A 26,268-nucleotide genomic window follows, 5' to 3' on the forward strand; every position below is an offset into this window, starting at 1 on the left:
AGTCACCTCACCCCTTTGCTTAAAAGATATTTTAGCAGCCTCCTATTGCACTTTTTTTTTTCTCTTTTGAGATGGAGTCTTGCTCTGCTGCCTAGGCTGGAGTACAGTGGTGCCATCTTGGCTCACTGCAACGTTCACCTCCCAAGTTCAAGCAATTCTCCTGCCTCAGCCTCCCAAGTAGCTGGAATTGCAGGTGCCCACCACCATGCCGGCTAACTTTTTGTATTTTTAGTAGAGACAGGGTTTTGCCATCTGGGCTAGGCGGGTCTCGAACCCTGATTTCAGGTGATCCACCCACTTCAGCTTCCCCAAGTGTTGGGATTACAGGCGTGAGCCACAGCATCGGCTGCCATTGCACTTAGAATAACATCTGAATGTCTTTGCCATGGCCTATGAAGGTCTTGCATAATTGAGCTCCTACCTGTCTTTCCAACTTCATGCCTTATGCTTTGCTGCTGAAGGGACAATCACACTGGGCTGTCCTTTGGTCAGGCCCGTGGCCTACTGTGAGACCTCCAGAGGTTGCATTCCTTCAAGTGCCCTTGACCTGGCCAGCTCCTCCCTCCACTTCGGTTTTGTTTTCATCTCAGGGGCAGATCTGAGTTCATCATACTCTTAAGTTCATAACACATCATCAGGACTGGATTTTCAAGGCTCTTGCTTGGTTCCTTTCATTAAAAGCTGTTTTTCTCTTCTTTCCCTAATCCTGTTCTCACGCCATTCTCCCCACAGAGGTCATAGAGACTAGCTCTAACTCATCCTTGTTGTGTGTGTTATGTTTCTAGTGTGTACTTTTAGTGCACGTAAAGGCTCGTTGAGTCTTATTCTGTGTCCTGCCTGTCTTCACTCCACGTTATGATTTTTGGAGCTGCTATCCATGTTCCTGCACCTCCTGTGCCTATTTCTTTGTGTTCTGTGGTAATCCACAGCAATCATTAACCCTTGTGAAAGACCCCTCTACCTCCCTCCTGTCACAATATTGTCCTAAGAAACATTCCAGAACACATTTTCTTATAAACTTAAGCAAGATCATCTCTGCATCTACAAGTGATGCTGTGGGATTCCAGGCACACACATATTCAATTTTGGTAGATACTACAAGTTTGCTTTCCAGAATGGCAACACCATTTTACAGCCCTTCCCTGAGCCTCAGAGAATCTTTTCCCAGATCAGACATAATTCTGCCTTCCCTTATTCTATAGTTCAGTTCCTTCCTGACTTAATAAAATGTGTTGCACTTCATATCTGTTCCATTTGCCGGTTTGCTTGTATTTTGATGGTCTCTTCCTCTAAAATGTAAGCTTCTCGAGGTCAGGGACTTTGCTTGTTTTATTCTCCACCATAATCTCAGAATCTAGAACAGTATCTGGCACATAATATGAACTCAATAAAAATATGTCGAATGAATGAATAAACAAAAAGTTTATAACGTAAATATGTAATATGCAGTGTAAATATGCAGTGCATGGAAAGTCCCATTATCATGAGTACCGCAGTACTAGATCATTATGCTAAGAGTTCCTTAAACTCATGAAACTTTTCAAATCAAATGGAATAATATCTGTGAAAGATAAGAATTTTCAGCAATCTACACCTATTCAATGGATCTGGAGTAAAACATATTTGTGAGATATGCAAAGGCCTATCTTCGCATGGGGAGTATATTCCAGCCTTGTCTGTAGGACTGAGAAAGCTCTCTAGCTATGTTATTGCTCACATTCCTTTCTATGAAGCTGTCTTTTCCTGTTTCCAGTAACAACCACAATCCCCTCTGTTATGTGTTAAACTCATTTCCCCTTCCCCTTTCCTAGCCTTGGACATTCTCCCCATCATTTACAATCTTTCAGCTCACCTAAGGTGGATAATTTCCCCTTAGGCTGTTGTTCGCCCAATAGAGGACCAGTTTCTCTATGAAGGTAGCTCAGAACTGGTAGGGGTTTAGCAGTAATTGTGCAAGAAAAGAGAATCTAATTGGGATATTTATGTCATTGTTCTTAAAGGTCACCTTCCTTGTCCAAGTCATTGGAGCTCCCAGGACTATTTCTAAAGCCTTGTTTTAATGGCCTGACACTACTGGGGTCATTTCCCTCTGTGTTGTACCCTGGAAAGAAGTCAGCACTGTCCCCTCCCCCTGCTTCCAATCCTTTGTTTTATTAGTTCAAAGTCTTCATCTCAGCTCCAAAGTGCCATCTGGGAACCTCTGCTGCTGCAGCTGCCCTGTGCAGCCACCACGTGGGCCTGGGATGACGTGTCCACACCCTCCACTTGATTTCTTCAGCAGAACAACTAAGCCGACATGAAACAAGGAGGCTTTTTCTGATTTCTGGGACAGCTGCCTCACTTTGATTGAATTATATTTAAATAACTTAGGTTTTAGGAGGATCAAATGAAGAATGTTTTCTGAATGGGTTCAAAATCAACTTACTTGAATTCCTGCTCTCAAAACTGTTTGGTTGAAGATTTACTGGGTGGCTCATCAGTCAGCCAAGAAGTTCTGGCCTAGATTTTGGTTTCCTTTTGAAAATATTTTGCAAACCCACAGCCCCTCACTAGATGATGCAGGAAAGGCCCATGTGCTCTTCACCACGTAAGTATAGCCTGAGTATTTTCTGTTCCTGTTCATCCTTTTCTCCCCTAGGGGAAGCCTAAACTTCTTTATCAAACTCTAAATTAGTGTCAATTAGGTTGCCATTAAAAAAAAGGAGCTGCCTGGAAGTGAGTTCACTTCTGATCTGTTTCACATGTGTTTAAAGAGGTGCCTGGGTCTGGGACTTTGATTCCTGAAAACCTAACACCTGATCCAAGGACCCACCTCGGCGAACTCACCACAGCCGTGCTGATATCGCTGTCTTCAAGAAAAGAAGTCGCTGCTTCATTCCATTTCCAGAATGTCAGTGAATGAAAATAATGATAATGATGACTAAAGAGCTAAAGTGAACTTACTATGTACCAGGTTCTGTACTGAGTTTGTCTTATCTCATTTCATAGTCTAAACGTCCTGGGGGTGACTCAGCTGAAGCTCCGAGACCTTACATAATGCACTCAAGCTCCCGGAGCTGGTAAGTACTGGAGACTGACTGTGGAATGAAGCCTGATTCCAAAGCCAGTTCTTTTAAGCACTACACAGCTATCTTTCCTGTAGTACCTCTGGAATGCCCTCAGCATTCTTGATAAGCCGTTAATAATTAAGAGAATTTTTCTTCCTATCCGCCAGTGTCCTTAAGCTTCTAAGAAACAGCTCATTGTTGTTCTTGGGAATTGGGAATGTTGGGCACATCTTATGAAAAAAAAATTTAAAAAAAAACGGCAAATAAATGAATAACCAGATGACCATTGTTCTTTGCTTTAAATGCACTTTAAAAATCTTTAAGCTCCTAGAGGACACTGCAATGGTCGTAATAAAATGTGTAAAGAGCTGGGATATTGAATCATGCAGAAGTAACAATTTTTATATGGCACGGCATCCAGGGATGAATTTAGTAGGAAAAATAGCCTCCCGTTTGTAAAGCAGATTTTTAAAAAATTGTTTACCAATTGCTAAGTAAAGGGAAATTGTAAAAATGTCTATTTACATAGCTACTATGTTCCAAGAACATGGCTAATTTGTCCTCAGCTTCACTATGTGAAAAAGGCAGAAGCATAGACAGCCAGAAAAGTGGGGGATTTGGGGTCATCAAACTTCACTCCACCAGAGTTGAGCCATTTTCTTTCATTTGTTCAAAATATTGATTGACCATGTACTGTGTACCGAATATTAGTCAGCAAACAACACAGAAATTGCTGCAGCTTTAAAAAGCTTAGGATTACACCTGCTTTAATTTCGCTGTCATAAAATGGAAGGGTGTAGATCTGAAACTTTATTTTTTTTTATAACTTAATTGATTAAGACCTTATATCTTTTGGTGGCAGAAAACAATCTTGCCTATTCAAGGTAAAACTCAGTTTCTTCTGGATTAAAATATAGTCTCTTTGGGGCAAAAAAAAAAAAAAAATCAGCTCATATTTTCTCTTTCCTTTTTCACCTTTCCATGAAGGTAATTTAAGTTTTAGGCATTCTAGGGAAAAATTTCTTGGGGAGCCCCATTTCAACCAGTCTGTTGTCCACACTGGTCTTTACTGGGTTGAATCTCACCTTATTTTGCCCTTATCCTTATATCTTGGACTTTCCTTCAGGCTTTCACAGTGGCCTTTGGACTCTAGGCATAACCACTCTGAGTCATCCTTGTCCCCAATCCAGACCACTTTGAGTCAGCCCATATTCTCTCAGTATTCTTCTACCCGCCGTGGGTCTGAGAACATGTGTTTGCTTTCTCCATTCTCCCTGAGAGTATAAGTATTCCCAAGGCCTTCCCAAGCTGATCACCCTGTATCCCTCATCCACCATTGCTGCCTTCTGTGAGGCTCTTCTATAAGCCTCTCTGTGTCTCTGAGTTTTTCCTGGGGAAGCCAGGCATAAGTCTTCTCTGCTCTGGGATCTGCACACATTGATCAAGGCACTGGTCACTTGTCCCAAGGCAAGGGGCATTTTTTCCCTTGATTTTCCTCTCCCAATTTCCAAATTCCTGTTCTTCAGCCCAGAAAGAGGCTGAGTAGTTAAAAAAATCTGGCTCTTAAATCATCATGAATTATTTCAAAGGTATTGTTTGTGGAATAAACCATATTGTTAGTTTCTTTAGGACTTAACTTTTTGATTTTCAAAACTCTTTTTGTAAATTGTTAAACTGAACTTTGTTGAAACCAAACATCTCTTCTTCTCAAAAGACACTGTTAAGAAAATGAAAACAAACCACAGAAAGCAGGGGAAGACAATCATAGGACATATGTTTACCTGCGGACTTATCTCCAGAATGTATTTAAAACGTCTATAACTCAACACTATAAAGACAATCTAATTTTTAAAATAGTCCAAAAGACTTGAATAGCACTTCATAAAATAAGTTATATGAATGGTCAAAGAGCACATGAAAAGATACTGAACATCACCACTCAACATGGAAATGTAAATTGAAGTCATCATTAGATAGCACTTATCCATTAGAATGGCCAACATGTAAAAGACTGATGACTAAGTCAAGCAAACATGTGGAGTACTAGAATTCTCATGTACTGCTGGTGAGACTGTGGAATGATACAACTACTTTGGAAAAGTTTCCCGTTTTATTACAAAATTAAACATATACCCATCCTATGACATTATCCTAAGAGAAATGAAATTGTATGTCCACAAAAATCTTTGCAAGAATGTTTATGGCTGCATTAGCCACAATAACTCAAACCTGAAAATTTCAAGTATCCATTCACAGAAGAATGGATAAATTGTGGTGTATCCACATAGTGGAATACTGCTTAGCAATAAAAAAAAGAACAAACTACTTAAACATGCAACAACATGGGCAAAGCCCAAAGACAATGTGTTAAATGAAATTAGCCAGGCACAAAAGTAGAATTCTATGTATATCAAGTCCTAGAACAGATAAACCAGACTATTATGATAGAATGAAATGAGAATAGCAATTGCCTCTGGTTGTAGGGGCTAAAATGAGCCTTGACCATAAGGACACAAGGGTACTAAACAGGGTGAAGAAATGTTCTATATTCAATGTTCTATATTCTATATTCTATATTGAATGCTCTGGGGGTTATTCAGGTGTATATGTTTTCAGGAACTTAAAATGTGTACATCTTGCTCTATGTAAATCCTGCCCAACTTAAAAAGAATAGGGAAAATACTTTTTCTCTCAAAATCTCAACTCTTACAAATCAAAATTTTGGCTTTCGAAGTAGTTGTTCCTTGCTTTGATTTTTAAAATAAAACATTCAGAGAATCTGTTCATTTTTGTTGTTATTCAAGACTGTATGTGCCTTCTCCTGAAGCTGGTTGGTTCCATTAGCTCTTGCTGGAGGGGGAACAGGAATACCAATTGTTCCACATTCTCACTAAAACTTCATATGCCAACTCCTTGTAATTTTAGACATTCTAACAAGTAAGCAGTGGTATCTTATTGTGGTTTTATGAGGTCAATCATCTTTTTATATGTTTGTTATCTGTATCTATTATTTGGCAAAGTATCTGTTAAAATCTTTGTTATTGAGATGTCTTGTTATTGAGTTATGAGAGTTCTTTATATATTTTGGATCCAAGCTGTTTATCAGATATGTGAATTGCGAATTTTTTAAAGTTTGCTTTTATTCTCTTAACACTATTTTGGAAGAGCAAATGTTCTTAATTTGATGAAGTTCAATTTGTTCTTTCATGGGTCATGCTTTTGGTGTCTAAGAAATCTGCATAACATTAGGTCACATAGATTTACTTCTAGGTTTTCTTCTTGAACTTTTATAGATTTAAATTTTATCTTTAGGTTTATAATCTATTTTGAGTTTTTTTTTATAAGGTGTCACCTTTTATATTGCTTATGAGTAATTATTCTGGTAGTATTTTTAAAAAGATGAATCTTTCTCTACCAAATTGCCTTTGCATTAAAAAATAAGTAGATCTCATATGTGTAGGTCTATTTCTGAACTCTCCATTCTGTTTCCTTGATCTGTTTGTCTAGCTTTGCACCATTTCTGCACTGTCTTAGTTACTACAGCTTTATATTAAGACTTAAAATCAGGTAGTGCAAATCCCCCATTATTTTACTTTTAACCTATTTGTGTTTTTATATTTAAAGTGTGTTTCTTGTCAGCCAAGCACAGTTCTTGCTTTTGTATGCAGTCTGCTAATCTCTGCCTTCCAATTGGAACACTTAAGCCATTTACACTTAATGTGTTTTTAAAAATATGTTTGAGTTTAAACTATCATCTTAATATGTGATGTCTCTTTGTCTTATCTGTTTTTTCTCACTTTTTTTCTCTCTTCCTTCCTTTAAAGAAATTCAGCATTTTTATGATTATATTTTATCTCCTTTGTTAGTTTATTGGCATAATTCTTTGTTATACTACCATAATGGTTGCTTTAGAGTTTATAGTATACATGTTTAACTTATCCTTATCTACCCACAAGTGATATTACACCACTTCATGTATAGAATGAGATCTTTATGTCTGATACTTGTCATTCTCTCCTCCTTTTTTTGTGTGCTGTTTTTGTCATACATTTCATGTTCTGTGTTGTAATCTGCATGATTTATTTTTATTATTTTTGTTTTAAATGACCAATTATTATTAAATAGATTTAAGCAATAAGAACAAGTATTTTTTTGTTTATCCAAGTTGTCATTTCCAGCCATCAACATTCATTTGCACAGATTCCGGTTTCTTTTAGTTTCACTTCTTCCTGAAGGATATCCTTTAACCTTTTTTTTTTGTAATATAGATCTGGTAATAAATTTTTTTAAAATAAATGTTTTACTTTGTCTTCCTTCTTGAAAAACATCCTTACTGGATATTTGGGGTTGACTTTTTTCTTTCAGAACTTTAAAACTATTGTTTTACTGTATTTTGCCTTGAATTGTTCTGACTGGAAGTTTGCTTTTATTCTTATCTTGATCCTCTATAGGTAATGTGTCTTTTATTCTCTATGTACTTTCAACATACAGTAGTCATCTTTTATCTGCAGTGATATGTTCCATGAACTCCAATGGATGTCTGAAACTGTGGATAGTACTGAACCTAAATATATATTATGTTTATTTCCGTACATACATAGCTATGATAAAGTTTAACTTATAAATTAGGCACAATAAGAAGTTAACAGCAATAATTAATAATAAAATAGAATAATTGTAGAATAATAGAATAGTATAACAACATACTATAATAAAAGTTATTTGAATGTGCTGTCTCTTCTCTTTTTTCTCCTTTCTCTCTCAAAATATCTTAGTGCACTGTAGTTAACTATTTTCAAACCATGTTTGACCACGATAGGGAAACCACAAATAAATGGCGATTACTCTATTCTCTTTATCACTGATTTTAAGCAATTGAATTATGCTGTGCTTTGGTGATGCTTTCTTCATGCTTTTTGATTGGAGTTCATTAAAAGTCTTTGATCTGTAGCTTTATAGTTTCATCAACTTTGAAAAATATTATATTTGACCATTATTTTGTCAAATATTTTTCTGCTCCTCCCGTTTTGAAGACTCTAATTATATGTGTATTAGGCCATTTGAAGATGTCCCACAGTTCACTACTGCTAATTATTTTTAGTCTTTTTCTGTTTGTTTAATTTTGGATAATTTTTAATTGCTTTATGAATCTTTCTTCTGCAATATCTAATCTGCTGTTAATCTGCCGCACACCAGTCTATTTTGTTTACTCTCAAACATTATAGTTTTTAACCTTTAGAAATTAGATTTGGATTTTAAAATATTTTCTGTCTGTTTTACTATTCAATGTTTCCTGTAGCTTCTTGAATATATGAAACATGGTATAATACATTTTAATGTCCTTTTTTGTGAATTCTATCATGTGTGTTATTTCTGGGCCAGTTTAATTAATTGCCTTTTCTCCTTCTTATGAGTTCATATTTTCTTGTTTGTTTGTTTTTTTTCTGGCTTACTAACTTTTGATTGGTTAATAGGCATTTTGAATTTTACTTTGTTGGGTGCTGGATATTTTTGTATCCCATACCTATTCTTAAGTTTTGTTCTGAGACATAGTAGAGTTACTTGGAAACAGCCTGAACCGTTTATTTCTTGATTTTAAGTTTTCTTAGGTGAGGCCAGAATAGCAGTTTGTCTCAGACAAATTTTGCTCCACTTCTGAGGCATAATGTTTTTGAGTATACTATTCAATGCCCCATTGATTATGAGGTTTTTTTCAATCTGGCTGTTGGGAAAGGTAACTATTCCTGATCCTGTATGATCTCCAGTGATTACTCCCTATAAATCTTCTGCAGTGCTTTTCCCAGTCTCAGGCAATTTCTTCACAAGTTTAATCATATCAGTTCTTGGCTGAAGACTTAATGAGACCCTTTGTAGATCACCAGAGCTGCGGGAAGTACAGTTTGTTCTTCTCCCATAATTTGTCCTAAGAACTCTAGCTGTGTCGGTATCTCTAAATTCCTGGTTCTGTCTCCCCAACTCAGAGGACTCCTTGTGCAATGACATAGAAAGTGAGTTTCTCTGGTCATAAGTTTTTTTTTTTGTTTGTTTGTTTGTTTTTAATCAGTAAAATATAGCCAGTATAGGTAAAGCCTAATCCATATTGTTATTATGAAAATAAAGTTAGATAATATATACAGTATACAAAGAAGATCAGCTCCACTCTTTTCCTCATGGTATAAAGGTGAGAAATAATTTAAAGAATATTCAGTTCATATCCCCAGGTATAAACACTTAATACATGTTTGTTGTTGGAAATTCAATCCCCTTGTAATGTTGGCAAAATAATCTAGCCAACAATGATATCAAGATGTCAAGTTAAATAAAAGTGGTTAAAAAGTAGTAGTAGCATGGCCCAGGTACAGTGGCTCACTCCAGTGATCCCAGCAATTTGGGAGGCCAAGGCAGGTGGATCGCCTGAGGTCAGGAGTTTGAGACCAGCCTGGCCAATATGGCAAAACCCTGTCTCTACTAAAAATACAAAAATTGGTCAGGTGTGGTAGTGTTTGCCTGTAATCCCAGCTACTCAGGAGGCTGAGGCATGAGAATCACTTGAACCTGGGAGAAGATTGCAGTGAGCCAAGATTGACCCACTGTACTCCAGCCTGAGTGATAGAGCAAGACTGTGTCTCAAAACAAAACACAATAGTAGCATATGTACACCTATTACCTTTGTTGGTTCCTATAGGAGGGGCCCACTATGGATGAAGGAGCCCCAGTTAAGTGTGGAGGGACTTAAGACAAAACTGACAGAGATCTTTTACAAACAGTGTGCTTGCAGGCTTGCAAGATATCTGTGGGACAATAATCCCACCCTGGAATCACCTGTGATGAACATATTAGCAGAAATAAGGCAGGCTTATTATTTCAGAGTACACAATGTCTCCATAAGAAAATTTCCTCAAGAGGATCACATTTAAAGACACAGATGTTTATTGTTATTTCCCTCCCAAAACAGAGGGAAAAAGAAATTGTCTGAATTTTAAAAATAGAGTCTTGATATTTATAGTTCCTGACCATATGAGGACATATGAAACCTCTTCTTTATTGAACATGACAATTGATTCTCACTCCCCTGTCCCTCCTGAACAAATGTCTAAAACAAAACCATCTTCATGCTCAGCTACAGTGAAGAAAATTCTTGCTTTGTTCTTAGGCTTTTTCATTTCCAACAGGCACTGTCTTGAGCCAACTCTAAGATAAGCAGTTATTATTTTAACAGTTTATCAAATAATTTCCAAGAGGCTTCCCTTTGCTGTTTATGTTGGAAAGTTGTTTCTGCCTAAGATTGTATTGACTCCAAGCAGGGTATGTGGTGAGAGTCCATGCTCATCCAATTTAGCTTGCTCCAATCTTTCGCATATATGAGAGCTCGTTGTGGGTACACTTATATTTTTTAAACAAAAATAGCTGATTAACAAATCCCATAGTGAGGTAAGTCCCCAGCTCAGCCCTCCAAATGTTTACTAGCTACTTTTTGGCTGCTGGAATATTTACCATAGTAAGTAAAACTTTAATCAAATCAGCGAAGGTTTCTCAATCGCAGTGTTCAAGTTCTCTCATTCTGAATTCATGCTGTCTCCATTAGCTGATAACCAGATGCAAAGGACAAGGGGTGGGATAAAACCCTTTTTTCACTAAGAAGGGAAGTTACAAATAATGATGAGTTTTCCCAGCTTTTGAATTTAACAGCTCAGCTAACAAAAATGAGCATATTGTTGTCTCTCTAACCAAAGTGATCTGATTCCCTGAAAATAGTTGATCATATCTGCTGAACTGGTGCTACTCCCTGCCATATTTTCTATTTTGATCCTCATTTTGTTCATGAAACAGTAACGATGATTTAGAGTGACATGTTGTTGCTATGGAATCTTATTTCTCTCTGCTTTTAGTCTATTGAGGACTTGTGAGCTCTTAAATGTCTTTGCATGAGTTATTGCTCAAACGCACTGAAGCACTGATGGGCTGGGCAGCTGTTCAAACCCAAACTCAAACCAGGGATGGTTACAGAGTCAAAGGTTGGGTTTTGAGCTATGTAGCACATAAAATAAAAACAAGTCAAATGTTTAAGTCATGGCCTGTAACTTTATCTTGAAGGATTTTGATGATTCGAGCATTACTGCTGTGGTTTGGGACAGTTTTAGCCTCAACATTTACAGTTTTTCTTATTTATTCCATGTATGGCACTCTGAGTTACTTCTCTTACTTGGCTTTCATAAGGCAAAGTGGTGCAGATTGACAAAGGATCATCCTCTCATGGCCTGGCACCAGATATCTTTACATCTAAAGGAGAAATTCAGTTCAGTTGCTCATATCAAACATTGAATGTTTTTACCCTGCTGAGGGATTCCACAGGAAATTCACTGGAGTGTCATCTCCACAAGGATTCGGACATTGTTTTATTAACTGCCATCTAGCTAGCTGTTTAAACTGGAACTTAATCCAGAATAGGCAATCAATCAGCATTTGTTTAAATAGTTGAATGTAATCAAGAAAGCTTATTATTGAAAGGGAGCTGGGTCCTGCTGATTCTACTTCCCAGTGACTTTAAGTATCTCTTCTACAGAATGATGACTGCTGGTCTTGTATCTTCTGAAACCCCTACTGCCACAAGAACCCTCACTACCTAGAAAATAATCCATTCCATCTGCAGCGGTCTTCCGTTGTTCAGAAGCTTCATCTTACATGAGATCACAATCTATCTCCATCTATATTTCTTTTTAATCCTTATTTTTCCCTCTAGAAGGACACCTTCTTTCTCCTAACAATGCTTCAGACAGCAGGGGATATGTCCCACAATCCCTGTAGAGCCCAAATGGCATAGAATATAAATGCCTAAATGGTGTAACCCATAGAACCAGGAAGGCACTCTCTTCTCTTACAGAACAGCTAATTTTTAGGAGACTTTTCAGACCTACCAATTTTAAAGATTGCATGATACTAATAGGGCAATCAGGATGCATTACAGTGTAAGAAGTTACTGCAACTTAGGTGCGGAAATCTCCATTTTAATTTGGCCTGACACGAAGCTTTAGGGAACTGAGATTATCAAGGAATTATATGTTAATTTTTGATCAGGTAAAGACCTTGGAATTGAAATCTTAATTAATCATCCAACTCTTTCTTAACTGAGCATCTACTCTGTACCATCACTTAATTTTCCTATATTGAATTAAGGATGTATTACTAAGCCTTAAGATTTATTGAGTGATCTTGCTCTGCAAATGTTATCATACTGAATTCTCATAAAAACTTCTGATGATGATTCTATTATTATCCCTATTCTCATAAAAGGAAACTTAAGTTCAGCAAGGATGAGGAACTAATCAAAGGTCAATAACAGGAATGGCAATGGGTGAGGCTTCAAACTCAGATGTATCTTGGCACCAAAGTGCTCTTAATCTCTAGATATTTCTTAACGAGAAATAAATTATTGCAGGTAAAAAAATCTGGGTTCAATTAATTTTTTTAAATTTTTCATAGTGCCTTTCACATAGTCAATGCTCAATAAATATATGTTGAATAAATGAACACATTTGATGAGTGTGGACCTTGGGTCAAAGCATGAGCCACAACTTAACACTTTGTGCCTCAAATTTCATCTCCATGAAGTGAGAGAATTGGGCTGAATCATTTGTAAGTTTTCCCCCAGTCTTAAGCATGCATGCTGCTAGTCTAAGAATGAGGATGAAATGGAGTTTAACAGCCACAAACAAGAGGGAAGAGCATTTCTAGAGGAGCAATATGACCTAATAGAACATTCCTTTGAACAGAATGTCCCTCTGCCCAAAATACCCTTTCTCCACTTGTTCAGTTGGCAAATGTCCGATGACCAGCTCAGCTGGCCTTCCCTCTGAAGCTGTCCTTGACCTCTCCCTCAATACACTTCTCCCCCTACCACACACACACAATTATCTCCCCTTCAGGGGCTCCCAAGTACACTGTGCATGATTAGTGGTTATTTCACGTGCCTGTCTCTGTACCCTCACACCCTAGACCGTGAGTTCCTTAAAGACAAAAACTGCATCATATTTCTCTCCAGGCCCATCACAGAGCTTGGCACATAAAGCAAGGCTTCAATAAGTGTTTCTTGAGTGGCCAAATGAATCAGCAGGGCATATGTATGGGAATTGGAGGGAAACAATTTGACCTTAATAGAGGATTCATGCCAGGAAACAGGGAGAAATCAACTTAGTAGGACAGGATGAGGCTTGAAGTCCAGAAAGGGGAACTTGGGATTGGTGCCCCAGGCATTACAAAGCCTCTGTACCATTCTTAGGGGAGAAGTGATGATAAAAGGAAAATCCTATTGGGAAGCTTAGTGTAAACATGGATTCTCATTTTTTAAAAATGAGTAAAGGTTATGGACCCGCTTTCTTCCTTCACATACCCAATAAATCCACATCTCATTTGCTGTCTCTAACACTTGCATGCATAAAAAACACAGACTAGTCTGGTTTGAATTTGTTTTTCTTATTTTAAGTAAATGGAATTTTAATAAATTACCAACACAGTAAACAAACATCTTAACTAGGATGAACCAAATTTGAATAAGTCTAAACAGTTATTATCATGTATGTAGCACCTAGCTTAGTGCGTTACACATATTAAGTGTCCAATGAGTATTTGTGCGACGTCAAGTTGATATTGCATTGTGGTTATCTTCACTCTGGTTACTCACATAAATAGAGAAAAACAGCAGTCCCCAGATCTAAAACACAGTGATTATTTTAGAAGATTAAAAGATTAAAAAATAAATTAGGCTGGTCGCAGTGGCTGATGCCTGTAATCCAAGCACTTTGGGAGGCTGAGGTTGGTGAATCTCTTGAGCTCAGGAGTTCAAGATCAGCCTAGGTAATGTGGTGAAACTCCATCTCTACAAAAAAATACAAAAATTAGCCAGGCATGGTGGCGTGTGTCTGTAGTCCCAGTTACTTAGGAGGCTAAGGTGGGAGAATCGTTTGAGTCCAAGAGGTTGAGGCTGCAGTGAACCATGAATATACCACTGCACTCCAGCCTGGGTGACAGAGCAAGACCCTGTCTCAATAAATAAATTAATTAACTAATTAATTAAAGTTGGAAATACTTTTGCACTTGAGTTTAGAATACAGAACAAGCATGTTTATTCATATCAATGCTTGCCTTTTAATTCTCTAAAATGTAAAATAATATTAAAATATGTGCATTGTCAGGGCACATGTCAAATGACTGCAGGAGATCCTAGCTCAAAAAAGCATTCCATCACAGCAAGACACCCAACCCAGTGTAAGCAACCAAGTTGATCGAATGTCTCTAAAAGCCAAACAGGCCCCTTTATCCTCTGGCGTCTTGAAGAAGCTGGCCCTGAAAAAGAGTCCTCTCAGTTCAAGCGCATTGACAGAGGTGCTTTAGCCATCTTCCCCAGGTAATAGTCCATATTACCATGTAGTTGCATCATTTTGCAATCTTGGGATTTTTTTTTTTTTTTTTTTTTTTTTTTTTTTTTTTTTTTTTTTTGAGACGGAGTTTCGCTCTTGTTACCCAGGCTGGAGTGCAATGGCGCGATCTCGGCTCACCGCAACCTCCGCCTCCTGGGTTCAGGCAATTCTCCTGCCTCAGCCTCCTGAGTAGCTGGGATTACAGGCACGCGCCACCATGCCCAGCTAGTTTTTTGTGTTTTTAGTAGAGACGGGGTTTCACCGTGTTGACCAGGATGGTCTCGATCTCTTAACCTCGTGATCCACCCGCCTCGGCCTCCCAAAGTGCTGGGATTACAGGCTTGAGCCACCGCGCCCGGCTGGGATTTAAACTCATAAGCAGTTTCAGAATGTACAATTTTCTTCCTAACTTGAAGAGCAGAAAGGTGTGTGTGTGTGTGTGTGTGTGTGTGTGTGTGTGTGTGTGTTTCAAAGTAGGGAGGGCCTAAGAGGGCTCCTCTGTGATATTTGATGTCTGATTTTGAGTAATTACGATTCTCAGTGACTAAGCACAGTGCTATTAGATGAACAATATGTGACGTTGCCTGATGTAGTGCATAATGATCTCATTTGGACCACCTATGAATCAACATTTATGCCTAGGAAAGGGTGAGGCTTTATCTTGATTCCTATATTCTGACAAGGATTTCCATAATTTTGCAGCTCTACGGATGGCTTATCTCTATCTGTGTGTGGAGCTATGCAGCTCTTCCAGGCTTGGCTCTCTTATGCATAGTTACACTTTTAAATTTACAGCTAATTAGTAGGATATTATGTCAGAAATAAATGGAAATCAACCCCAGTCTCCAGTAGTTTCATTTATAGTGAAAGTGCAAAGGAAAGAACTGAGAAAAGGTGGCAGGCTCTTTCTTTATACTCAGAAACCTTGTCATAATATAAATTTTAGCCAGAAATTAGCTATTGTATAACAGGTCCTTGAACCAAGACCTAGTTATTAAAATCCTAAAAGATCTTGTGTGTATTCTTATAGGTGCTTGTAAATCTGGAGGGTAAATCTGAATCATGTCAAAAAGGATCCCATTCCTCACTGATGTTCATGCATATTTCAAAGATAACTTATCTTCATTCCTGATTTTGATCTTTCTTTGGTAGTGGCTCCTAACTCTCTAGATTTATGTATCTCTGCCCCTGGCCCCTTTGAAAGTAGTTAATCTTCCCCAATGGTTGTGAATATAATTTATTGGAAAAGAAGGTAGGCTTTGAAGCTTGCAGTAGTTATTAGGCTGTTCATTAAATATTTCTGATTCTCCCTCTGGGCACAATAGATTTTTAACTCCCTGCCCCCTTAAAGGCAGAAATATTCATATGGCTTGTTTTGGTCAAGAAACTGGAAATGTAAGGGAGGTGGCCACTTCCAGGTGGAAAGGTTAAGGGCCTACATGTGATTAGACTCACCACTCTTCTTTTTACTTCTGATTCCTAATCATGGAATCATGGAGATGAAGCCTTCCTCAGATTGCAATCCTGAGTGAGGACAGCATGGAACAGCACCTTCAACAAATAACTTTTGTTGTTTTTAAGTCACTGAGCGTTAGGTTGGCTGTTAACCCTGCAGAACCCAGCTTCCACAGTGGCAAAGACAGTCCTAGGCTCAGATTCTTGAACAAAGTATGGAATTTTTTTGACCACCTCAGGGAGTCATATGAAGAGTAAATAAATGTAAGTAAAATGGCTTACCCCCCAAAATGTATGTATCAATGTTGATTTCCTCTGCCCTCCCTCTTCCTCTTTAGGAGAGAAAGGGTGTCTTATTTACCACTTGATTGTGCCTAGAATAAGCCCTGAAATATAGAGGTGCTTAAATAAATATTTAAAAACATAGAACTATTTAGGCCGGGTGTGGTGGCTCACACCTGTAATCCCAGCACTTTGGGAGGCCAAGGTGGGCAGATCACAAGGTCGCGATCAAGACCACCCTGACCAACATGGGGAAACCTCGTCTCTACTAAAAACACAAAAATTGTCTGGGTGTGGTGGCATGTGCCTGTAGTTCCAGCTACTGAGGAGGCTGAGGTAGGAGAATTGCTTGCTCCTGGGAGGCAGGGGTTGCAGTGAGCTGAGATCTTGGCACTGCGCTCCAGCCTACCAAAAGAGCAAGATTCTGTCTCCAAAAAACAACAACAAAAAACCCAAAAAGCAAGCAAGCAAACAAACAAAAAACACAAGGAAAAACCCATATAACTGTTTGAATGAACTTAGAGAATAGCTTATTTACAAGATCCTTTAGCAATCATTTTGCAATATATTCTTTTTTCTACCAATTTTCTTACATCAGGTTTCCAAGGCACACTTGGACAATGACACAGGTTGGATAGGAAGAGAGGCCACTGTCTGTATTGAGATTTTAACTCCTGCTTAACTAGTTGCAAGTCACAGTGACTCTGGACTGAATGGGACAATTTATAGCATTCTGAGCTGATGTGGCAATGGCTCCACTGGCCTCCACATTGACTGGACCTCTTTTGAATAAATAAGCTCTGCTCTGAACATCACATCAAGAATGATCTTAACAAACTGGAAAACACACAAGTAGTGGTGGTGGGACAGATATTGTAGGCAGAGCAAGATGTTGAGAAGTTGGAAAGGTATTGTTTACTGCTCCAAACTCCCTCATGCTGTTAGGAGGTTAATTCAAGATAGAAACTATTTGCATTCTCAGGACTTTAGCAGACAAAGTGAGTAACAATGTTGCCAGTGGATAAATTAGTCTGTACTGTGACCCAGGGACACAAAATTTTTAAGAAGAGAAATTATGTCCCCATCTATCTATTTTGAAATCATAGAAGAAAAAAAGAAACCTGAAATTATCCAGCAAACAGAAAGATGGGAAATCATTAACACAGTGTTTGCTGCCCTATTTTGTCATGAACCACATTTGCAAAGGCAAAAAGGGACCAAGCAGTAGAAAGGAGGAAAAGAGGACAATGAGAGGAAGAAAGGAGGGAATATGAGCTGTGAACCATCAGCCAGGACAGATGCCTTCTGCAGAGATCTGGGGGCTGCTAATTCAGGGCATGAAGGAGGCACCAAGATACCAGAGGAAACTACTGTCAAGATGGGCATGGTCCCAGGGCACCTGAGCTTCATCAGAGGAAAAAATGACATTGATGAGAAAATAGAATCTTCTTGATTAATCTGAGATAGGAAAATCAGACCATTAAAGATTGATTTCAGAGACTGGCCTGAGACTCCCTAAGATTCTCTAAGTCATCTTAAGATGAAATTCGACTTTACTTGCTAGACCTATAATTGTTGTCACCACTGTATGCATTTTTCCCTTAGCAACTCCTATATAGTCTTATTAGTTCATTCTCATGCTGCTAATAAAGATATACCCAAGACCAGGATAACTCATAAAGAAAATAGGTTTTATTGACTCACAGTACTGCATTGCTAGGGAGGCCTCAGGAAATGTAAAACCATGGCAGAAGGCATCTCTTCACAGGGCAGCAGAAAAGAGAATGAGTGCTAAGCAAAAAGGGAAGCCCCTTATAAAACCATCAGTTCTCATAAGAACTCACTCACTATCATGAGGACAGCATGTGGGAAACTACCCCTGTGATTCAATTATCTCCACCTGCTCCTGCCATTGACATGTGGGGATTATTACAATTCAAGGTGAGATTTGGGTGGGGACACAAAGCCAAATCATATCATTCCACCCCGGCCCCTCTCAAATCTCACATTTCAAAACACACTCATGCCCTTCCAGCAGTCCCCCAAAGTCTTAGCTCATTTCAGCATTAACTCAAAAGTCCACAGTCCACAGTTTCATTTGAGACAAGGCAAGTCCCTTCTGCCTATGAGCCTATAAAATCAAAAGCAGGTTAATTACTTCCTAGATACAATGGTGTACAGGCATTGGGTAAATACACTCGTTCCAAATGGGAGAAATTGGCCAAAAACTGCACTGGCTACAGGCTCCATGCAAATCTGAAATCTAATAGGGCAGTCATTAAACCTTAAAGTTCCTAAATGATCTCCTTTGACTCCATGTCTCACATCCAGGTCATACTGATGCCAGAGGTGGGTTCCCACAGTCTTGGTCAGCTCCATCCCTGTAGCTTTTCACCCCGCTCCTAACTGCTTTCATGGCTGGTGTTGAGTGCCTGCAGCTTTCTAAGGGCATGGTGCAAGCTGTGGGTGAATCTATTATTCTGGGATCTGGAGGACAGTGTCCCTCTTCTCACAGCTCCACTAGTTAGTGCCCCAGTGGGGACTCTGTTGGGGGCTCTGGTCTCACATTTTCCTTCTGCACTGCCCTAACAGAGGTTCTCTATGAGAGCTCTGCCCCTGCAGCAAACTTCTGCCTGGATATCCAGGTATTTCCATAAATCCTCTGAAATTTAAGTGGAGTTTCCCAAATCTCAATTCTGTCTTCTGGTCCCACAGGACCAACACCACGTGGAAGTTGCCAAGGCTAGGAACTTGCACCTTTCTGAAGCAATGGCCTGAGCTGTACTTTGACTCCTTTTAGCCATAGCTAGAGAGGCTGGGATTCAGAGCTTGAATTTTTCCCCAGAAAATTGGCTTTTCTTTTCTACTGCAGCATCAGACTGCAAATTTTCCAAAGTTTATGCTCTGTCACCTCTTGAATGCTTAGCTGCTTAGAAATGTCTTCCACCAGATACCCTCAATCATCTCTCTCAAGTTCAAAGTTCCACAGATCTCTAGGGCAGGGGTAGAAACCACCAGTCTCTTTGCTAAGCATAACAAGAGTGACTTTTACTCCATTTCTCAAAAAGTTCCTCATAGCATCTAAGACCATCTCAGCCTGGACTTCATTATCCATATCACTATCAGCATTTTGATCAAGGCCATTCAATAAGTCTCTAGGAAGTTGCAAACTTTTCCACATCTTCCTGTCTTCTAAGTCCTCTAAGTTTCTATGAAGTTCCAAACTTTTCCACATTTCCCTCTCTTCTTCTGAGCCCTCTAAACTGTTTCAACCTCTGCCTGTTACCCACTTCCAAAGGTGCTTCCATATTTTTGGGTATCCTTACAGTAGCACCCCACTCCTTCGGTACCAATTTACTGTATTAGTTCGTTCTCACACTGCTAATAAGGACATACCTGGTACTGGGTAATTTATGTAAGAAAGAGTTTTAATTGATTCATAGTTCTGTATTGCTGAGGAGGCCTCAGGAAAATTACAATTGTGGCAAAAGGTACCTCTTCACAGGGTGGCAGGAGAGAGAATGAGTGCCAAGCAAAGGGGGAAGCCCCTTATAAAACCATCAAATCTCAAGAGAACTCACTCACTATCATGAGAACAGCATGGGGGAAACCACCCTCATGAGTTCAATTATCTCCACCTGGTCCTGCCCTTGACATGTGGAGATTATTGCAATTCAAAGTGAGATTTGGGTGGGGACAGAGAGCCACCTGTATCAATCGTGTAAAAGTAGCTTTTAACACATCCAAGGCAAGTGGTCTAAAAAGAATTTATTGATGACACTATTTATTCATTCCATCATAAGCATTGAACACCTAGTATATGCCAGCCAACATGCTAGGTACTAGTGATACATCAATTAAAATTAAAGGCTTTGTCCTATAGAATTTCATTGGCTAGTGGAGGAGAGAGAGCCAGAAACAGGCAATTAGATTGCAATGTGTGATCTGGGTGCCGCAATAGGGATGAGTACAAGAGATTCTGGAAGCTTCTGGGAAGAGCACCCAACCCAAGGGAAGAGGATACGGAGCAAGAGGTGGAAGGGAAGGGTAAGGGAAGAGATGACTCTATAGAGGCTTGGAGAATGAGCTGGAGTCTGCCCACACAGGATGGTACTGGTGCTTGCTATCACTGAGGTTCACCATGTGACATATGAAAAAGTGAGAGATGAGACAGAGATGAGACTGAGAGGGCAGGGGCCCAGTCCCTCAGAAGGCCTTCATGGGGCTTGGACTTCATTCGACAGGGAAATGGGGAGCCATGATGGGGGTTTATGTAGGGACATGACACGTTCAGCTCCTTATAATTATTCTTTGAAAGAGATGGCTCTGGGAGTGGGGGAGATGGATTTGAAGAGGGGAGAGTGGAGGTGGGGAGCTTAGTCAGGAGGCTTGGCAGCAGTCTATGTGAGATATGACGAGGGCCTGAACAGCAGCTATGGGAGCTGGGGAAGGAATCCTGTGCTGAAGCCCCAGAGCAAAGGAACCTTGAGCTATTTGTGGATTTGCTTGTTGATCACATTCTTTCAACAAAAATTGAGAGTGATATTTATGATGGAACACTGGTGAGGCAGTGATGGGCAATGGGAGCCAGAGGTCTGATGTTTGTCACAGTTCTCTCCTGCCAGACTCACTGAGTAGAATCTTTCTTCTTGATTTCTTCTTTGCTTGTGCAATGATAGATGGTGGTTAGCGTGGGAGCCTCTCATGCTGGAACATGCCTGGCTCACTCCACACTCCACAGTCCTTGCTGATGCATTAAGGAATTTCTTTGTCAGATCACGTGGCTGGAATGAACACCGTGTCTCCTTGGAGCTCCCAGAAGCTGTCAGGCTCTATGGAAATCTTGGCACCCAAGGAGCAAAGGAGCAAGGATAAAAATGTCTGCCAGACTTTGGAAAACATAGGTGGGGGTTCATTTATATCCATGTTGACTTCCAATTCTGAGCTCTTTAGGATTCTGTAACTATTGCAAAGCCAACACCATCATCTAGGCACTCTGTTTCTTCAAGATGATGCCAAAGGATTGAGATCTTGTGCCATGGCTATGTCAAGGCTGGGCAAACAGTTCAGTTCTTTTAGCAAAGAAGGAGCAGGAAGATGAGATGAATGACTTGGTCATCCATAATGAATTGTTGCCATCTTGCTTCCTCCTCTTCTTATCTCTTTTCTCCCTCTCTAGGGTATTTGTGCTTAGAAGTAAAGGTCTCATGGGCTCCCTGGATGGGCATCTCTCTGGCTGCAAAGATACAGATAAACCTAGAGGGACATTCATTTAGCATTGGCTCTGCCTATGAAACCCCCCTCCTTGGTGCTGGGGCTGATGCCAAATGGTATTCTGATGTGTGACAAAGGGAAGCAGTACAACTACAGAAAGCACAGAAGAACAGTGTTAAAGATGACAGGCAGGATTAAATTGGAGAAATAAAGATAGCAGGGAGAGAAACAAAAATATTTTTCCTTTTCCTCCAAGTACTGATGTAATCAAATCTTCTAAAACATCAGTTGCCCACAACTGCTATGACAATTATTCATAAAAAGGCATGGAGTCCCAGCCTACTCCTTAAAATAAAACCAATTTTTATTTTGAAATAAAACCAATTTTTACTTTGAATAGCTAATTGCCCAGTGCTGCACTCCTGTCCCCTGATGAGGCCCCACATGTCTTTCTATCCTCACACAAGCTCAAAGAAAGAATGAGCAGGGACCTTATTACTATTATTGTTATAGTTAATATCTATTAGGCCCTCACTTTGATCCCAGAGAATGCGAATGTGTTCTTGTAAAGATTCCTAATGACTCTCATGTTCCCACATCCAGTGGATTTTCTTCTCTGTCCTCCTTTTACTTGGCCTCTTAGCAGCATTCGCCAGAGTGACACCTCCCTACTTTACAAAACTCTCACTTCTGTTGGTGCTGAGACACCACTCTCTGGTTGGCCTCCTACCTCAATAGCGTCTCATCTTAATCTTGTTGCTTGTTGTTCTTTCTCTGTCTAAACTCATGATATGGGTGTTTCTCAGAGTCAGGGCCTGGGCGTTCTGCTCTTTCCATATTTTTGCCTAGGTAGTCTCTTTTTTTCCCACGGGTTTAGATACTGTGAATGCTGATGACTCTGAAATTCATATCTCCTGCTAAGACTTTTCTTCTGACTTTGAGACTCTCACATCTGACCATCAACTTTATGTCTCCATTTGGATGTCTCAAAGGTAGACCTAACTTGTATCAAATTGAACTCTTGCTTTCCCCTACTTTCCAAGCAAATGTCCCCTGCATCTTCTACATGGTGACTTCTACTCACTGTTCTTCACATCCATCTGCAAGTTTGGTCAATTCTGTGTCCTCTTGTCTGCGTCCCTTCCATCGCCTCCCCAGCCTCCATCATGTCTTCCCTGGATTTCTGCAGTGGTTTCTGATGGGCCTCTCCACACCCACTCCTGCCTCCCTACAAAATGTTCTCTACTCAGCAGTTGGAATGAATATTAAAACATGTAAAATAATTCATGTCTCCCTCTGAAATCCTATTTAAGAACGTTTGGAAGCTTAGCAATTTTTACTTATTAAACTAAAAGCCTTTACACACACACACACACACACACACACACAAACACACACACACACACACACACACACACACACACACACACACACACACAGTCACTCTGCTGCTGAAAATCCTCTACAGGCTTTCTTGGAACTTTAAATAAAATAAACTCCTTACTTTAGCCTTCAAGGTAGCTCATGTGCTCAGCTGCTGCCTTATTTTGTGTCCCTCCTCTTCTTGCTTTTTCTATCCTGGCCACCCTGGCATTCTATTAGTTTCTGGAACCATCCGGGCTTTTCTGCCCTCAGAATCTTTGCACATTCCTGGAATGCACCTCCACTTGCTATTTCTAAGGCTGGATATTTCTCATTCTGTAGGTTGCAACTTACATGTCATCTCCTCCAGGAAGACATTTCTGGTCTAAAGTAGATCTCTACTGTCATACTTTATCAAGGAATCTTGTACATTTCTTTCATGGCTCTAATTATAACTTATAATTTTTTAGTCTCTTTGTTTAGTTATTTGTCTTCTTGACAAGTCTGTAAACATGTGTATTTTGTTCACTTTTTGCATTCTCGACTAACAGTGATTTGCATGTGATAGGTGTTCACTACGTATTTGTTGAATGGAAGAGTGTCAGGCTTGCACTAAGTCCCCTGCATACTTTATTTTAATTAATGTTCACAAGGAGTCTGACAGTTAGATGTCATACTAATCCCATTTTATGGACAAGAAAAATGAGATTTATAGGCATCAAGGTAATCCACAGAACCTACAGGTGAAGAAGCTAGGATTTAAACTTAAATTGTCAAACTCCAGGAGCTGGGCACTCATCCACATCACTTCATTGCTACTGGGATGTGGGAGGATACATAGGAAGGAGCCAGGAAGTTATTTTGTCTCTAACATAAGTTCAGTCATGCTTTCTGATTTTTAAGATCTTGACATGGAGACCTTAGCTCCTTTCTTGTCTATTAAGTGATGGGTTTCCTAGGGTTTTGTTTGTTTGTTTCCTTCTTCAGGGACAAAAAAGGGAGTTAGGCATCCTGGAGTTTGAATTCAGCTCAGAGCCTAGAAACCATTTATAACTATCTCTCCTTTGCTAGTTCACTTTCACTTCCCAAAGCTGTGCACACTCCATGGCCTTATTCTTGTGATTTGATCCTGCCTCATCCCTCCACATTCACATTGAAGTGAATAGGCTGCCCAAATGGTAATCTGTGACAGCTCTCTGTGACTCACTCTCCCATAACTCTGGAGTGACATGTCTAAATATACTCATCTCTGAGATGTCAGCATGGTTCTAACACTAGTCCAAATAACAACTCTGACAGATTAGAAAACAGGGCCCCTCACTTTCTATCTCAATGATAGTTTATGTAAAAATAAAAAAGTCCATCCTAACATTCATATAGAGGCTTAAGAGACTCTGAATAGCCAAAACAATCTAGAAAAAGAAGAATGAAGTTGAAAGGCTCACAATTCCTGATTTCAAAGCTTACTACAAAGATGCAGTAGTCAAAACAGTGTGGTACCGGTATAAAGACAGATATACAGACCAATGGAATAAAATAGAGTTTGGGAATAAACCCTTGCATATAGGGTCAAATAATTTTTGACAAGGGTGCCAAAACCGTTAAATGAGGAAAGGATAGCCTTTTCTACAAATGGTGTTGGGAAAACTGGATATCAACATGCATGTAGATAAATAAATAAATTTGGATCCTTACCTTTGGATCCTTACCACATACAAACATTAACTCAAAATAGATCAAAATGTAAGAACTAAAACTATAAAACCCTTGGAGGAAAACATAGGGGAATAGCTGTAAGACACAGATTCTGCAATGATTTCTTGGTCATAGCAATAAAAGCATAGGCAAAAAAAGAAAACACAGATAAGTTAGACTTTCTCAAAATTTAAATGTTTCTATTGGGGAAAAAACACTATAAACAGAGTGAAAAGGCAACCCATCAAATGGGAATCATAAATCTCCTGAGAGATCCATATATATTATATATAAATAATTCTTACACTTAACAACAGAACAAACCACCCAATTAAAAAATGGGCAATAGACTTGAAAAGATATTTCTTTGAAGAAGTATAGCACATGGAAAGATATTTAATATCAATAGATATTAGAAAAACGTAAGTCAAAACTATAATAAATTACCACTTTACACTAGGATGACTACTATCAGAAAAAAAAGGAAGAAAAGCAGACAAAGAAAATACAAGTTTTAGCAAGAATACAAGGCAAGTGGAAATGTAAGATGATGTGCAGTCCCTGTGGAAAATGGCATAGAAATTCCTCAAAAAATTAAATGTAGTTACCATATGATCCAGAAATTCTACTTCTGGATATATACCAAAAAGAAGTGAAAGCAGAGACTCATACAGATATTTGTATATCCATGTTGATAGCAACATTATTCATAATAGCCAAAAGGTGGGTGCAATCCAAGTCACCATCAATAGAAGAATGGATAAAGAAAACGTGGTACATACATACAATGAAATATTATTTAGCTTCAAAAAGGAAATAAATTATTACATACGTTACAACATGGATGAACTATGAAAACATTATGTTAAGTGAAAGTAGCCACTCATGGAAGGATAAATACTGTATGATTCTCCTTATACCAGGTACCTAGAGCAGTCAAGTTGATAGAGACAGAAAGTGAAATGGTGGCTGCTAGGGGCTGAGTAGGAGGAGGGAATTGAGAATTAGTGTTTCATGTGTACCGAGTTTCAGCTGGGGAAGATGAAAAAGCTCTGAAGATGAATGGTAGTGATGGTTGTACAACGATGTAAATATTGATGCCACGGAACTGTACATGTTAAAATGGCGAATTTTATGTCATGTGTGTTTCATATTTTCCCACAATAAAAAAAGAAAAGAAAAAAAGCTAACGATATGATTATCAACTTAGAAAACCCTAAAGACTCCTCTAATAAAAGAATTCAGCAAAGTTTTCAGATACGAAATTAATGCAAACAAATCAGTAGCTCTCCTATATACCACCAGCAACCAAGCTGAGAATCAAATCAAGATCTCAACTCCTTTTACAATAACTCCAAAAAAAAAATACTTAGGAATATATCTAACCAAGGAAATGAAAGATCTCTCTACAAGGAAAGCTACCAAATGCTGCTGAAAATCATAGACAACACAAACAAATGGAAACACATCCCCTGCTCATGAATGAGTAGAATCAATATTGCAATATTGTAAAAATGACCATACTGCCAAAAGCAATCTGAAAATTCAATGCAATTCCCATCAAAATACCACCATCATTCTTCACAGAACTAGAAAAAAAAATCCTAAAAGTCATAAGGAACCCAAAAGGAGTCCACATAGCCAAAGCGAGACTAAACCAAATTTGCTCTTTTGAAGTATAGCTAAAATCATGTAGCGGGTACTATGCTAAGCTGTTCAGAGTTCCCCTTCAGGGCTGGAGGACTTACTCCAGATGCTGGGATGCCCTCCTTCAGCTGAAAAAAGTCACCTCTCCCAAG

General features: G+C 39.1%; 1 protein-coding gene across 15 annotated transcripts in view; it reads left to right on the top strand.

Annotated features, from left to right (window-relative positions):
* The first annotated feature begins 2,268 nt into the window (after positions 1 to 2,268).
* The window catches only part of NCAM1 (neural cell adhesion molecule 1), a 341,199-nt gene continuing 317,199 nt past the window's right edge, over positions 2,269 to 26,268 (top strand). For 6 of the 15 annotated variants that reach the window (XM_074400590.1, XM_074400591.1, XM_074400592.1 and 3 more), the window contains exons 1-2: positions 2,277 to 2,587; positions 2,989 to 3,059. In XM_074400590.1, coding sequence (XP_074256691.1) covers positions 3,037 to 3,059 — 23 coding nt within the window. In that variant the 5' untranslated portion in view covers positions 2,277 to 2,587; positions 2,989 to 3,036. Of the gene's footprint in view, positions 2,588 to 2,988; positions 3,060 to 26,268 lie in introns of all 15 variants that reach the window. The other 9 variants (XM_074400587.1, XM_074400588.1, XM_074400589.1 and 6 more) reach the window with 4 other exon arrangements.

This window comes from Saimiri boliviensis, chromosome 6, assembly GCF_048565385.1.
Source record: "Saimiri boliviensis isolate mSaiBol1 chromosome 6, mSaiBol1.pri, whole genome shotgun sequence".
Taxonomy (NCBI): domain Eukaryota; kingdom Metazoa; phylum Chordata; class Mammalia; order Primates; family Cebidae; genus Saimiri; species Saimiri boliviensis.